Consider the following 16004-nt stretch of genomic DNA (forward strand, 5'->3'; position numbering starts at 1 on the left):
TGGTTCTTGGTACCAGTCCCTTTGCTGAATTTATTATGCCCAGTGGTTAGGACAGCAATGTTTGTTTAAACCAAATCTTCCTGCTGCCCTTGTGCAGATCGACACGTTTATTTTGGGTGTTGTTGCTGTCAGCATTGGGATACCAACTATAACGACAGCTTAACTGTAACAGATATGTGATTCTGGATGATGAGAACCTTAGATTATTGCAATGAGATGGATTTGGGTGTGGGCTTATGGAGCAAGTCCTATTCGAAGATTGATACTAACCATTGCCCCATGACACTCAATGGCATTACCATCACTGATCCCCCACTAACAATGTCCTGGAGGTTACCCTTGACCAGAAACTATACTGGATTAGCCACGTAAATACTGTACAGGTCAGAGGCTAAGAATCCTGCAGCAAGTAACTCACCTCCTGACTCCCCAAAACCTGTCCACCATCTACAAGGCACAAGTCAAAAGTGTGATGCAATACTCTCCACTTGCCTGGATGGTTGCAGCTCCAACAACACTCGAAGCTCAGCACCATCCAGGACGAAGCAGCCCACTTGACTGGTACCTCATCCACAAGCATCCACTCCCTCCACCACTGATGCACAGTAGCAGCAGCGTGTACCATCTACAAGATGCACTGCAGAAACTCACCAAGGCTCCTAAGAGAGCACCTTCCAAACCCCCATGACCACTACTAGAAGGACAAGGGCAGCAGACACATGGGAACACGACCACCTGGAATTTCTCCTCCAAGTCACTCACTAACCTGATTTGGAAATATATCACCATTCCTTCACACTCACTGGGTCAAAATCGTGGAACACCCTCCCTAACAGCACTGTGGGTGTATCTACACCACAGGGATTGCAGTTGTTCAAGAAGGCAGATCACCATCACCTCTCAAGGGCAATTAGGAACGGACAATAAATGCTGGCCTAGTCAATAATGTCCACATTCCTTGAATGAATAAAAATATATATTTTTATCAGGTGCAACAGCCCAGTGATTGGAAGAGGGAAGCCTGACTATGTAGTGCTGTCCATTTGTTTCACGCTGATTCATGTCCTGATCTTGGTGTCAAAACCAGAGATTCCTTCCTGCAGCAGCCACTGTAGCTCATTGTTCCCACATCATAAATGGAGTATAACGTTGAGAAATGCGAGGTTATACACTTTGGAGGAAATAATAACAAATGGGATTACTATCTCAATGGAAACAAATTAAAACATGCTACCGTGCAAAGGGACCTGGGGGTCCTTGCGCATGAGACGCAAAAGCCCAGTCTGCAGGTACAACAGGTGATCAAGAAGGCAAATGGGATGTTGGCCTATATTGCGAGGGGGATAGAATATAAAAGCAGGGATGTCTTGATGCACCTGTACAGGGCATTGGTGAGGCCGCAGCTGGAATACTGTGTGCAGTATTGGTCCCCTTATATGAGGAAGGATATATTGGCATTGGAGGGAGTGCAGAGAAGGTTCACCAGGTTGATACCGGAGATGAGGGGTTTGGATTATGAGGAGAGGCTGAGGAGATTGGGTTTGTACTCGTTGGAGTTTAGAAGGATGAGGGGGGATCTTATGGAGACTTATAAGATAATGCGGGGGCTGGATAGGGTGGAGGCGGAGAGATTCTTTCCACTTAGTAAGGAAGTTAAAACTAGAGGACACAGCCTCAAAATAAAGGGGGGTCGGTTTAAGACAGAGTTGAGGAGGAACTTCTTCTCCCAGAGGGTGGTGAATCTCTGGAATTCTCTGCCCACTGAGGTGGTGGAGGCTACCTCGCTGAATATGTTTAAAGCGCGGATGGATGGATTCCTGATCGGTAAGGGAATTAAGGGTTATGGGGATCAGGCGGGTAAGTGGTACTGATCCACGTCAGATCAGCCATGATCTTATTGAATGGCGGGGCAGGCTCGAGGGGCTAGATGGCCTACTCCTGCTCCTATTTCTTATGTTCTTATGTTCTTATAAAGACCGGGGGACGGCTCCCACGATCTCTGTGGTGTCGATGGAAGAATCTTATGGGGTCGGAGGTGGTAATGGGAGGGCACACTAATTGTTAGACGTGGCAGTGGGATGTGGTATGGTGGGAGCATGTGTGTCCATCTGTGTTGGGTGAAGGGCTGGTTTGGGTGGTTGAAGGTGTATATCTGGGGTGGGGAGGGGATAATGATGGGCATAGGGTCGTCGGGGAGGGCAGGTGTGGGGACGTTGAGGAGAGAAGGTAGTTGAAGGGTGACGTGATGGGCTGAAGGGTGATTGGGGGGTTGTGGCTGGGGTTTTCAAAGGTGACACGGTGCGTGAAGGTAAGGGTGATGTGGGTTGGGGAAAGGGTTTTCTTACAGGAGGAGACAGAACGTGTTGGATATAGTCTGAAAGCTCACCCACTGTGTCCTGATGCTAAGGCACAGCACTGAGTCCACACGCTGGATCTCCAGCTCAGGCAATGCTGTTTGGGAGGAGGGTCATTGGGTGGGCAGAGATGAAGGTCAACTGGGCAATTGAAGGGGAACCTCGGAGTCTTTCTCTAAAACTCAGAAAGGCAACGGAGGGAAAATAAACATCAGGCTTGGGAGGCTTCCGGCACATGACTCACAAAGATCAATGCCTGCATGCACAGGCATGATTTAGAGGAACATGGAGTCGGTCTGGGTCCACCTTTTGAAAGGAGAAGGGGTGCGCAGAGGCACAAGCCGCACCAAGTAAAACCCAGCAGTCCTCTGCAAAGTGCAGTGAATCATAGGTCACAAATACGCAACGACAATTTACAATGCTCGTAAACCCCTGTTAGCAGAGTGAACTTTGAACTCTTCTTATCGTACCACTACATCTGGGTGCTTCCCAGACATCTGCAGCAGAGGTGGAGGCAGTCTGGTGACTACCATGACCTTTTGTCTCCGATGACTTTGGTGGGTGTCCTCTGGAGGGCTGTGATCCGGAGTGCTCTGGCTTTCTTAAGGTCTCCTGCTCTGGGACTGTTCCCAGAGGCTGGAGTTGAAAAGATCACAGGCAGGGGGGATTCAGACCACCTGAACGCCCATGGAGAGTCCTGGGTGGAGGCCCCAGGAGTGTCTGTTTGATCACCCATTGGGTATCTAAGATCCCCTCCCTGATTCGTTGATGAGAAAGGGCACCTGGAGGGAGGTTGAGGAGGTGCCCTGTGCCCCGCTCATGTAGCCATTTGTGAGACTTCTTCCATGGCTACAGCAATGGACTATAGATCTGAGCACATTCCTGGCAGAAACTGGCAGGCTGCTGGACTAGGGTCTCTATGGAATCCGCCACCTTCGCCATGGAGACCTCCGTGCGCTCATGTGTTGATGCTACTACATCAGAGAGCAGGTGGACGACTCCTCCACCTCGCGGACCACTCTGTTGAGGACCTCTGACATCTCTGCCTGATGTTTCCCTGCCTCTCACTGCATCTTCAGCATCTTGTCCCTGACTGCTCCCAGGGCTTATTAACAGAATTGGACGTAGCAGAGGCCTCTTCTCCAGTAGCCCTCTTTTTAGAGACCTTTTGCTGCTTCTTGCTGTGGACACGCATTCGTGCGGTGACCACCAGAGTGTGAGGCCCAGCCTAAACTAGATCTACGAGCTGCTGAGCTGTGTGTCTCCGGGCTGGTGGAGTTTGCGGTGAATGGCTCTACAGGTGAGAATTCATTGTCCTCGTCCTTTCCCACGGTCTGCTGGGACTGGGGCTGATTTTCAGGCGCTGGGTGTGGCATCCCTCACTTCCTCCTGTCACCTTCAATGGGAAGAGGAGAAAATAAGTGAGTGCATGGGCTGGCTCCTTTACTGCACAATTCGGATTGTCTTTTGATGTGACAGCAAAGCACATGGCTTCCTGCCCACTCACCATTCAATTGGTGTCAAACCGCTAGCTGCATAATTAATGAGCTTGACACTGAGCGATTCAACGAGTGTACCCATTATGCTCTTGTGGTGGGAGTCCCTCTGACCTCCCTGAGGGGAGGAGGTGGTGTAGTGGTATTGTCACTGGACTAGTAATCCAGAGACCCAGGGTAATGCTCTGGGGATCCAGGTTTGAATCCCACCATGGTAGATGGTGAAATTTGAATTCAGTAAAAATCTGGAATTCAAAGTTTAACAGTGACCATGGAACCATTGTCGATTATCATTAAAAACCAACCCGGTTCACTAATGTCCTTTGGGATTCTTTAGGGACAAAAGGTTGTGAATGTAGCTCAATCCATCACGCAAACCAGCCTCCCATCCATTGACTCTATCTATACTTCCTGCTGCCTCAGCAAAGCAGCCAGCATAATTAAGGACCCCACGCACCACAGACGTTATCTCTTCCACCTTCTTCTGTTGGGAAAAAGATACAAAAGTCTGAGGATGTGTACCAACCGACTCAAGAACAGCTTCTTCCCTGTTGCCATCAGACTTTTGAATGGACCTACCTTGCATTAAGTTGATCTTTCTCTACACCCTAGCTATGACTGTAACACTACATTCTGTACTCTCTCCTTCTATATGAACGGTATGCCTTGTCTGTATAGCGCGCAAGAAACAATACTTTTCACTGCATGCTAATACATGTGACAATAATAAATCAAATCAAATTTAGGGAAGGAAATCTGTTGCCCTTACCTGCCCTGGCCTACATGTGTCTCCAGAGTCACAGTAGTGTGGTTGACTCTTAACTGCCCTCAGGGATGGGCAATAAATGCTGGCCCAGTCAGCGACACCCACATCCAGTGAATTAAAAAAAGCCCTCTGACCTCCTGTCCCTCGTTCAGGTGAGTGAAGAAGGGGCTTGGAGCTCTGAAAGCTTGTGTGGCTTTTGCTACCAAATAAACCTGTTGGACTTTAACCTGGTGGTGTTAAACGTCTTACTGTGTTTACCCCAGTCCAACGCCGGCATCTCCACATCCTGTCCCTGCCACAGGGCTTGGGCCTGGAGTGATAAATCCAGGCCAGAGGAATTGTCGTACAACTCATCTGGCAATTTGAATCATAAAAATTGTTTAGAGGGAGAGATCTAATAAACAGAGGCGAAGTTCCCTCAATTTGATAAGATGTACAAGTTCAGGCATATTGTTTGTTCAAATTCTGTTGCCCTGGACAATTAAAACCGACTGTTTCTCCCTTTTATAAAGATTGCTCCATAGTAAGACCAAAGATTTAATTTTCCTTCCGCTGGAAGTATTTCCCAGGTTGATGACCAGGATGCTCAGTAAGTACTGTTTGAAAGTGCAGCAGAATTTATCAGCAAACTGCTTTGAATTGTGTCTGTCGTCATGTATTTACACAAGGCTGTCAAGCAAGAACTACCACATTTCACAAGCTTCCTGACTAATGTGCAGAGAGCTCTTACTGGCTGAGCTGCTGGATTTGGGCGGGTGTGTTCTCTCAGGGCCTAAGCACATTCCCTCTCCAAAGTGCAGCTTAAAAGGCTACTGAAAGTCTGATTGTGAAAGGCGAGGGTGGGGAGACGGGATGATGAGCTCACACGTAATGAAAGCTGGGATCTGTGCAAACTGCTCTGTGGGCTACTTCGTGGTTGGTGTAAGTTTGAGAGGAAAGCCAGCTCCACATTTATCTCTGGTCCAATGTAACTAAAGGTGTATATTTACCAACACAATTTCTGAGGCAAAAGGTAGCGGAAGGCTTGTGGAATGTCACCTTTGTTCAGCTGGGTGGCCAAGGTAAGGTGTTTATAAAGCATTTATCATTTTCGGTGCCATTTAACAAATATCTCTTTGCTTAACTTGTTGCGGACATGCCGAGCTGTCACGCATTAAGAGCTGTGTCACAGACCTTTTCTTTAATGCTTTTAATATACATGCATATTGACATTCCTGGCCCTGCAGTTTCAATTCCGAGTCTGTCTAGATTTTATATTGTTATTGAATTAGGTCAGACACTAATCCCAGGAGGTGCAATAGAAGTGAACAACCTAACCGGATGTGGAAGGTAGACTTCCAAGGATCTAGAATGATTGAGCCTGTACAGAATTTAGATGTACTTAGCTTTGTTTGAACTTTTCCTACAATAAGCTTCCTAAATCAAGGCTTGAAACTGAACTAAGATTGATTGAAATACACTGTCTTTAAGTTTTCTTCAATTCATGCTCTGATTTTGGGTTTGAACCAGCACTAGCTTTGTTTAAACATTCAAAGAAAGAATTATATTCATTCCAAGTTATTTCCTACTTTACTGCTGTTGACTGTTTTAGTACTCTGCAAAGTTCACAATTGTTACAGTGCAGAAGGAGGCCATTTGGCCCATCCTGTCAGCACTGGGTCTCCAAACAAGCACCATGACTCAGCCGCATTGCCTAAACCCCTGCATGTTGTTTCTATTCAAGCAATTATCTAATACCCTCTCGACTACCTTGGTTGAACCTTCCTGCTCCACACTTCCAGACTATGTGTACCATAATACACATAAATATGTGAAAAAGCTTTTTCTCACATCACATTTGCTTCTTTTGTAAATCACTTTCAATCTGTGCCCTTGTTCTTGATCTTTTTACGAATGGGAAAAGTTTCTGCTTGCCTACTTAGTCCAGCCCTTTAATGATTTTGAAGACCTCAATCAAATCTCCTTTCCAAGGAGAACATTCCCAACCTCTTCAATCTATCCATCACTGAAGTTTCTCATCCATGAAACCATTCCTGTAAACTGCTTCTGCACTCTCCATAGCGTTCACGCCTTCCTATAGTGCCGCGTCCAGATCTATACACGATATTCCAGCTGGGATCTAGTGTCTTGTATAAGTTCAGCATAACCTCCTTGCTCTTGTACTCTATGCCCCTATTAATATAAGGTTTCCACCCAAATTAATATCCGATTTCCTCCCACAGTCCGAAAGACATGCTGGTTGGGTCATTGGCCATGCTAAATTCTCCCTCAGTGTACCTGAACAGGCGCTGGAGTGTGGCAACTAGGGGATTTTTACAGTAACTTCATTGTAATGTTAATGTAAGCCTACTTGCAACTAATAAATAAATATAGCCCAGAATTCCATTTGCTTTCTTAAGAGCTATCTCCACCTTTCCTGCCACCTTCAATGATCTATGCACATCTACACCCAGGTCCCTCTGCTCCTGCACTCTCATAAGAATTTTACCCCTTATTTTATATTGTCTCTCCATGCTTATCCTACCAAAATGCATCACTTTACCCTCCTCTGCATTGAACTTCATCTGTCACCTTTCTGCCCACTTGACCAATTTATCTATGTTGATGTATGCAGTACCTTTTTTTTTAAAGAAACCTTGTGCCCTTAAATTACCAATTGCAGATTACTGCTAACACAAAATAAATTGCTAAATTTTGTTTAGTGACAGAACACTTGAAGTGAACCAAAATGTCCCAAGATAGTTCATTAGAGCATTTGGAAAATTAAAAAGACCAAAGGCTGGGAAGAACCTTTTAGATGTGGCAAGAAATGCAATGAGGACGTTAGAAAAGGAATTCCATACTGCAGCTTGGTAATGGTTAAAGACTTTACAACGAACTGAGTAGTGGTAGGGGTGGGGTTTTTGGAAGCGAGGAGAAGCACTCTAACCTAAATATGAGCAGAGGGTCACCAAAGACCCTTTCACGTACCTGACAAACAAAAGAACCCCCCTTTTGTCTCCCCTCCCTCCTACCCCGCACAAGAAAAGACTAACGTGAATATGGAAAAAAAGGGAAAAGCTCCAGGGGACAAGAGGACAACAAGCTACACCACAAGGGGCAACAAGGATTGAATGTGAGCCGAATGAAAAGTGGCAGAGCAAAACTAAAAGGAGACATGTCCTCTCTCTGTCTGACCCCAAAAACCTAAACATAAGCAGAGGGTCTGAGCTGGAATGTAGAGCAGGAAGTTTATGCATAAGTGGGAAGGAATGAGCCCGTGGAGATTGATATGGAGCCAGTATGAGTCAAAAGATTATTTGACTTGAAAACCTATTCAGTTCCAGGTTTTCACACTATTGCGCATGGCTGTGCTGGATTATGTCACCAATAAACTGGAGGAGAAGTGTGTGGAATGCTTACTGTTTCAACACGGGAGGTGAAAGATTGGATCTTCTTTGTTATTTTTGCATAATTGCAGTTTGTGTTGGCCTGGAGACTATGTCCCGACGCAATTTAACAGCCAACTAATTAGAGGGCAGCAATTAACAGGAAATTACAAAAGATATTTTAGACATAGGAGAACTGGGAACCACAACTTGCTTTTGTATGCCTTGAGTGTGTATCCCAAAATGCTTCACAGGAGCCTAATTGAACAAAAATTGAATTGAGTTGATGAGATGTCGAGGAGTGCACTTTTTTTTTTGAAAGGGAAAACCTTTACTTCTGCTTTGATATTTGAAAAGCATGTTTTGTGTGTTTAAAATATAAATCTTCAACCAGGCATTTGGTCACCTCTCTAAATGTCTCTTCGTCTGACACACAGCCAAGTATTTTATTTCTCCTCCATGTAGTATTTTGATATGCTGTTCCAGATTCGAGGTGCTACATAAGCATCAAGTTGCACTGGATTGATGATATTGAGCAACACAGCATGTTCAGTTGTTTAGGTAGCTGCCATTTGCAATCCTCTTTTTTTTCGTCTAGTTCATAGGATCTCAAACTTGTCAGAGCAGGCAGGCTAAATTTTCAGCTGCTGAGCAGAAAACTGACTGGCAGTTTTCCATTGCTTGTTCTGGGTGCTGCATTGCCAGGCTGTTGCTGGAAACACCTCTTTAACTGTGTCTCAGCTGCTCCAGAGAAGCAGCGCTATCATAGGTGCACCATTAGTGTGCCCACTAGTGGAGTTCTGAAGGGCAAATGTGTGTCTCTATCCCAGCAGGTGGCTGTTTTACTTTTTGTTTGGTTGGATAGGTGGTTAAAAGCTGCTATTTATAATGCGCGTGCCCTTCAATGACTTCCTTCAAAGTTTTGAACTCTTCACAACATGATATCAAAATTACTGACGCTTCCAAAAACGCTAATGTGTTTTGCACACAGAGGTGTGCTTTATTCTTTTGCCCAGCTCCTTCTATATAGTGGTTTAGTTACCCAATTATCTCCCATGGAAACCTTGCATTTAGGCTTATTTTGTGGAAGGGGGGCAGGGGGACATTTTACTAAAAAATTGTTTTTTGAAAGTAGAAGGAACAAAGAACAATGTGTCCGTTCATATTCTTTCTGTTGTATACTGTTAACTTTCTGATTCTAACAGGAAGGTACTGTATCTGAACACGCTGTTTAGGAATTTAAGGGAGAGTATGTGGAACTAAACTTAACTTGGATTTGGTTGGATTTTTACCAAAGCAAACATGAGGGATCATATTTTCGACTGAATTGAAATTCCAGCTGGTGTGGCATGCAACTATGTGTAAAGCTACAAGGAGCATCTTTCATTTTATTCATATATATAATATATATTTCAGCGCCTGTGCACAAAATGGGCACCATGTTTAACACCATATGCTGCAGGGATATTGAAGAAATGGCAATGCCTGTAGAACTTGTTCTCAAAGGCTTGGTGAGTCAGTGTGGATCTGACAGAGTTGTGTGGGCTGTGCTGACTGACTCAATGAAACAACTGTCCCACATCCTGTACTCCTATTAACCTCACATTCAACGCCACAACTTTTCATCTTGTGTGTTTAACCAGACAAAGCATTAGCAGGTTATTTGGTAGTTATTTAGTGGATATTTTTGATTTATTTTAACTGGAACTTTGGGCTATCTTAATGCTTACCTGGATGTCAGAAGACATTTTGTGCATCCTCTCCTGATGATATTCCACACCAGCAGCACATATTCATAAACTAGAGCACCAATAGCCGGCACAGTGGTCAGCACTGCTCCAGGGACTTGGGTTTGATTCCTAGCTTGGTGTCACTGTCTGCACGTTCTCCCCGTGTCTGCGTGGGTTTCCTCTGGGTGCTCCGGTTTTCCCCCACAATCCAAAAGATGTGCTGGTTATGTGCATTGGCTATGCTAAATTCTTCCTCAGTGTATCCGAACAGGTGCTGGAGTGTAGCGACTAGGGGATTTTCAACTTCATTGCGGTGTTAATGTAAGCCTAATGTGACACTAATAAAACAAAACTTTATAAAAATTTTGAGACATAGGAGTAGAAGTAGGCCATTTGGCCCATTGAGTCTGCTCCACTGTTCAATGAGATCATGAGCAATCTGATAGGATATTCTATGATGATCTTCAAATCCACATTCTAACCGTATCCCCATAAGCCTTGATTACCTTCCTGTTAAAACTCTATCTCAGCTTCAAAATACTGAATGAGGCAGTCTCCACACTTCTCTGGGGTCAGTACCAATTCCAGAGAGAGTCCTCCCCTTCAAAAGATAAAGGAATCTTTAGCATATATTGGACCGATTGTATAGTGTACATGTGTCCCAACATTGGAAGTTGCAGTTTGGGGAGGGAGAGGAGGTGGTTCTGATGGTGTGAAACAGAAATGTGCCAGTAAGTTTGAAGAGAAAACTGTTTTCTCGCCAGATTTGTCATTGGGTGAGAGTTTTGGAGAAGAAAGTGTTTACTGGGAACTAGGACTTGTTCAGAGTATAAAATTCATCCTGGCTACACAAGTAGTTCAAAGGCATTCCTAACTTCTTTTGACATCATGGGGCTCTTTGATTTTTAGGCAGCCGCAAGTGAAAAGGAATACTTGAGGTAATTTAATAGTTAACCTTGATTAGTTACAGGGAGTCAAACAATCATTGAGACATTGAAAAAAAAACTTTTGTCCAACGTTGCACATCCAGATAAATGTTGCAGATTAAAAATTTTCTATAGATCATAGACAACCTTATTTCCGGCACCAAAATTCATATTTGGGCCTATGCTCAGGCTCAAGTTGACCCCACTGCCTCCTCACCCCATTCCATTCCTCTCCTGCCTTTTGCTAAGAAATGCTACACTCATTAGAAGTCAGCCTCAATTTATCACCTCAGGAATGCAACTTTTACTCTTTCAGTCGGTGCTAAGGATCAAATAGGCGATACCTATTTGATCCTTAGTGGCAAGGTGGCACAGTGGTTAGCACTGCTGCCTCACAGCACCAGAGACCTGTGTTCAATTCCGGCCTTGGGTCACTGTCTGTGTGGAGTTTGCACGTTCTCCACGTGTCTGCGTGGGTTTCCTCCGGGGTGCTCCGGTTTCCTCCCACAGTACAAAGATGTGCGGGTTAGGTTGGTTGGCCATGCTAAATTGACCCTCACTGTCAGGGGGATTAAGAGGGTAAATATATGGGGTTGCGGGGATAGAACCTGGGTGGGATTGTTGTCAGTGCAGGCTCAATGGGCCAAATGGCCTCCTTCTGCACTGTAGATTCTATGAAACAGGCTGTGTGCCAAGATGCACAGAAGATATGCCCACACAGGGCAGACTAAACATAGCGGATGATTAACAGAAATGAGTCCTCTGGCAAAAAGAATGAAGTATGAAGTGGTTTCAAGCTCAACTCGTAACATTTGCTAACGCGTCAAATAACTGTGCTGCAGTGAGGGAATTCACGGTTAGTGAAAGAACTGACATGAGGATGGAAGAAGAAGGAATCTGCCCTCAAGATGATGTCCAAGACCAAATACACCATGAAAACAGGGACCAGCTACTGGGCTGATCCTGAGAAGCATGTATAGGAATGTGTCCTTGAAAGTCATTTAAGAATGGTTACAGTCACCAGAATTCCAAGCATTCACTGGGTTCATTCAACTTTTGATTGTCATTACAGATATCCTTGTAGAATGACTTCGTCCAATAGAACCTGCCATGTTGATTTAATGTGACTTGCTGGTGTCTTTATTTATATTTCAAAGTGGCAAACACCTACATCAATAGTGGAGATTCGAATTTTATACCTTGTGCATAAATTAACTCCAGTTCAAAATCAGGACAAATCACCAATGTCACCTTCTTACTCCAACATTGTGTGTTAGATAAAAAAAGTGAAGTTTATTTATTAGCGACAAGTCGGCTTACATTAACACTGCAATGAAGTTACTGTGAAAATCCCACATTCCGGCACCTGTTCAGGTAGACTAAGGGAGAATTCAATTCAGCACAGCCAATTCACCTAAACAGCACGTCTTTCAGACTGTGAGAGGAAATAAGAGCACCCAGAGGAAACCCACGCAGATGGGGAGAGTGTACAGACTCCACACACACAGTTACCCAAGCCGGGAATTGAACCCGGGTCTCTGGCACTGTGAGGCAGCAGTGCTAACCACTGTGCCGCCTGGAAAGGTAACCACTGCAATAAGGTTCAACTAAAAGCTGGATTGGGGAGGGTTTAATGGTAGACCGAGCAGTAGGCACCTGATCCACGGGGCTATACTAATTTTATAATGCATCACAAATTAACCTCACTAATGGGTGGCAGGAGTCATAGTAATAAGTGGTCTACAGCACAAAAATAGGCCCTTTAGTCCATTGCATCTGTGCTGGTCAAAGACAAGCCACCTGTAAGAGCAGTTTTCTGAGGTGTCCCACTGGGGTGTCTTGTACTCAGTTGATCTCACTCAACCAATACATTGACTACGAAAGTCAGCATGTAGTTAAAGAATGAAATGGAATTTTATTTGCTAATATATGCATCAGGAGGTAGAATAGCCAATGGACACGGTCTATCATCTCTGCTTTAACATTACAAACGTAGAATTGATATACTGTCCTGAACACTTCAATATCCCACCCAGCCTGTCTCTCAAACTGGAAGGTCCAATTACAATATTACGCAGCATTACCTTAGCCAGTAACGTTCCTCCTGTCAACGGGATTAGGAGATCATTAGCTCATTGCACCCAAGGTTCCTACCCTGTTACCTAGGAAACCTAACCCCCACACATTCGGTACATCCAAGGCCACAGCTGACATCTGCGAATTTTAATTGGCAAAAGGAGTCATTCTTTTGCTCGAATCGGGGCCTCTTCTATCAGTTTGAGAGGCTGCACCAGCCTCGCTACCCAGGAGCAAATTCACTCCCGTACATTCCAGGCCTCTGATTAAACTTGCTTTTGTGTACCCTAAGCTAATAAGAGAAACTGCCATTCGATACTCCATTGTATTAAAATAATTTGGTCTGTTTACCACTGTGTTTCCCATCATACTGAGCAAACAGGTCGTTATTTGGCCAAGGTTCACAAACACATTTAGAACTGCATTCTAGATACAAGACATAAATGTAAGTTTATAATACTTCGGTTAATTTGCGGTTATACACTTTATAATACCTTTGCATATATTGTTCCAGGTACATTGTCAATTCTCAATATAAAGAAAGCACTTTATAATTATCTTAACCTAATCAATTTATTATAGTTAAACTAAAATGAAGAGCTTCTATAATCTGATTTCAATTTGCCCTTCTTCACCATCCAACTATTCTAATCCCATTTTCGGTTTGATCACCGAAATGATATGTTCACAACAGGTTGCCATTGCCTATAGGAAAGATGTGGAAGTGTTGGAAAGGGTGCAGAGGAGATTTACCAGGATGTTGCCTGGTATGGTGGGAAAATCGTATGAGGAAAGGCTGAGGGGCTTGAGGTTGTTTTCGTTAGAGAGAAGAAGGTTAAGAGGTGACTTAATAGAGGCATACAAGATGATCAGAGGATTAGATAGGGTGGATCGTGAGAACCTTTTTCCTCGGATGGTGATGGCTAACACAAGGGGACATAGCTTTAAATTGAGGGGTGATAGATATAGGACAGATGTTAGAGGTAGGTTCTTTACTCAGAGAGTAGTAAGGGCGTGGAATGCCCTGCCTGCAGCAGTAGTGGACTCGTCAATATTAAGAGCATTCAAATGGTTATTGGATAAACATATGGATGATATTGGAATAGTGTAGATTAGAGGGGCTTTAGATTGGTTCCTCTGGTCGGCGCAACATCGAGGGCTGAAGGGCCTGTACTGCGCTGTAATGTTCTATGTTCTATCTTGGACCATGAAACTTCCACTCTGAACTTTGCTCTTCTCAAGTGCTGTGAAGCAAATTGTTAAAAGGTTGCAAAATGAGGAGCCCATTATTGTTCTTCTGGTCTGGATCTTGTGGTCAGCTGCCCCCAAAATCTAGCAGTCTTTACCCTGTGGATTTCCCCTTTCTTGTTGTTAGTTGGATGTGGCGGCAAGTCAAGGGGATCTCCAGCAACAATGATATCACCAAGCAGGATAGGCAGGCAATCACATTGAAGTATTCTCACAGACAGCAATCCAGCAGTAAAAACCACTAATTATCCTGCACTTCTTAAAAATAAGATTTTTAAAAAATAAATACAGAGAGCAAAGTAAATGACTGTGCCACATTAGAAATAATGAAACTTCTTAAACACTTATATTAAACTTGGAATTTTTGTTAGAATGGAACATCCTGATATTATACAGATATAAAATCAGTTTTCCAGGGTCAGAGAGGTTTTTCAGTTGCAGTGATGACTTTAAATACTATTTAAAAATCCAGTTGAAGTGTAACTTTTTCAGGAGTTTTAGTGTAAAAGTAGAAGTTCTCATCAAGTCATTGTTTCTTCTTGATGGTAATCTAGATAGCGCTCAATATGGAAATGGATAGAACCACTAACAGCAACTGCAGAAGGTACTTTCTGTTTTAGAGGAGTAATGACAGCAAACATTGACAGTTTGGCCGTTAAACTTAAATGTGAGGTGGGACAACTCCCCATTTATTACTGCTCAAAATCCAGGCATATATTCTGGAGGAAGAGGAGAAAGAAGCAAATAATCTGAGAGGAAGAATGTCTTGAAAGGTAGCACGGTGGCACAGTAGTTAGCACTGGTTCCCCACAGCACCAGGGATCCGGGTTTGATTCCCGGCTTGGGTCACTGTCTGTGCGGAGTCTGCACGTTCTTCCCGTGTCGGCATGGGTTTCCTCTTGGTGCTCCAGTTTTTCCCCTCAGTCCAAAATTTGGCCATGCTAAATTCTCCCTCAGTGTGCCCAAGCACACGCTGGAATGTGGCGACTCAGAGATTTTCACAGTAACTTCATTGCAGTGTTAATGTAAGCCTACTTGTGACACAAACTTTAAAACATTGAAGGAGCAGACCTCCTGCAGATGCTGTACCATCAGTGTTCAGAGACCCAGATGTATTATTCTGAATCTATCCCCAGAGTTATCACACAGGAAGCTTTGATTCAGTCCATCAGTTCTGAAACGTCGCAGAATGCCCAGGCCTGCAGCTCGGATGGTGTTTCACAGGCATATCCCAACATGTGACTGGATTAGTTCTGCTTTGACAGTCAAGACATACTAATGTAAAGTCAGTCACTAATGTCCTGACTGTCAGGGTTGCTGACTTGACCAAACCTTTGGAGGCAAATAAACAAATGTGCAGTCAGTTTTGACTGAATGGAACATTTTCCCTTGTTGGGTGTTGATTGTAATATTCAATAAAGCCTATCGAGGATGGATATTCCTGGAGCCAAGCTTTATTCAGCCTCAAGTTTATTTATGGAATGAAACATTACAAGCAAGCACCTTCTCAACTCGGCTCTCTTCTGCCCCTCCCCCGTTCGTTTTCAGCCATTGTCTCTATAGTGGCTGAAGTGAAATCAGTAGGTGAATCAGTAGGTGCCCGCCACCTACATATAGTTAAATACGATTGATAGTTAATTCATTTATTTATTTCAATTAGTTACCACATGTGCCCCAATTGCCAATCTTCTTTTCATCAACACAAAGGGATTTATAAATGTTCAAACTAGTTTGTGATTTCAGGATTCAGTTCTTTATTTGAAAGTCGAGCATTTGTGTTGCATTAGCATTAGGATGGTCTATTAATGCTAGCTCTGTCTCAGAGATAACACTCTTGCTTCAGAGTCAGAAAGTTGTGATTTATGTCTGAGTGGTATTGGTGAAAATTGAGGGATGAATGTTGGCCAGGACACAGGAAGACTGCCCGACTCTTTAGAAAACTTTCACCGGTGATTTTGGATCCACCTGATTGATGAGATGGGGTCTCTGATTAACCCAACAAAACTGCACTCTCTCAATACCATATTGGTCAATCTAGCA

The 16004-nt window shown here is 43.9% G+C and overlaps 1 protein-coding gene across 8 annotated transcripts in view; it reads left to right on the forward strand.

The window, feature by feature from the left end:
• Nucleotides 1-16004, forward strand: part of tbc1d1 (TBC1 (tre-2/USP6, BUB2, cdc16) domain family, member 1) — a 247893-nt gene that overhangs the window by 76498 nt on the left and 155391 nt on the right. For 2 of the 8 annotated variants that reach the window (XM_078215924.1, XM_078215898.1), the window contains exon 1: nucleotides 5448-5677. The exons of the other annotated variants lie outside the window; for them this stretch is intronic. In XM_078215924.1, the coding sequence (XP_078072050.1) occupies nucleotides 5648-5677 (30 nt within the window). In that variant the 5' untranslated portion in view covers nucleotides 5448-5647. Of the gene's footprint in view, nucleotides 1-5447; nucleotides 5678-16004 lie in introns of those variants that run through there. 8 annotated transcript variants of the gene reach the window in all.

This window comes from Mustelus asterias, chromosome 1 (genome assembly GCF_964213995.1).
Source record: "Mustelus asterias chromosome 1, sMusAst1.hap1.1, whole genome shotgun sequence".
Taxonomy (NCBI): domain Eukaryota; kingdom Metazoa; phylum Chordata; class Chondrichthyes; order Carcharhiniformes; family Triakidae; genus Mustelus; species Mustelus asterias.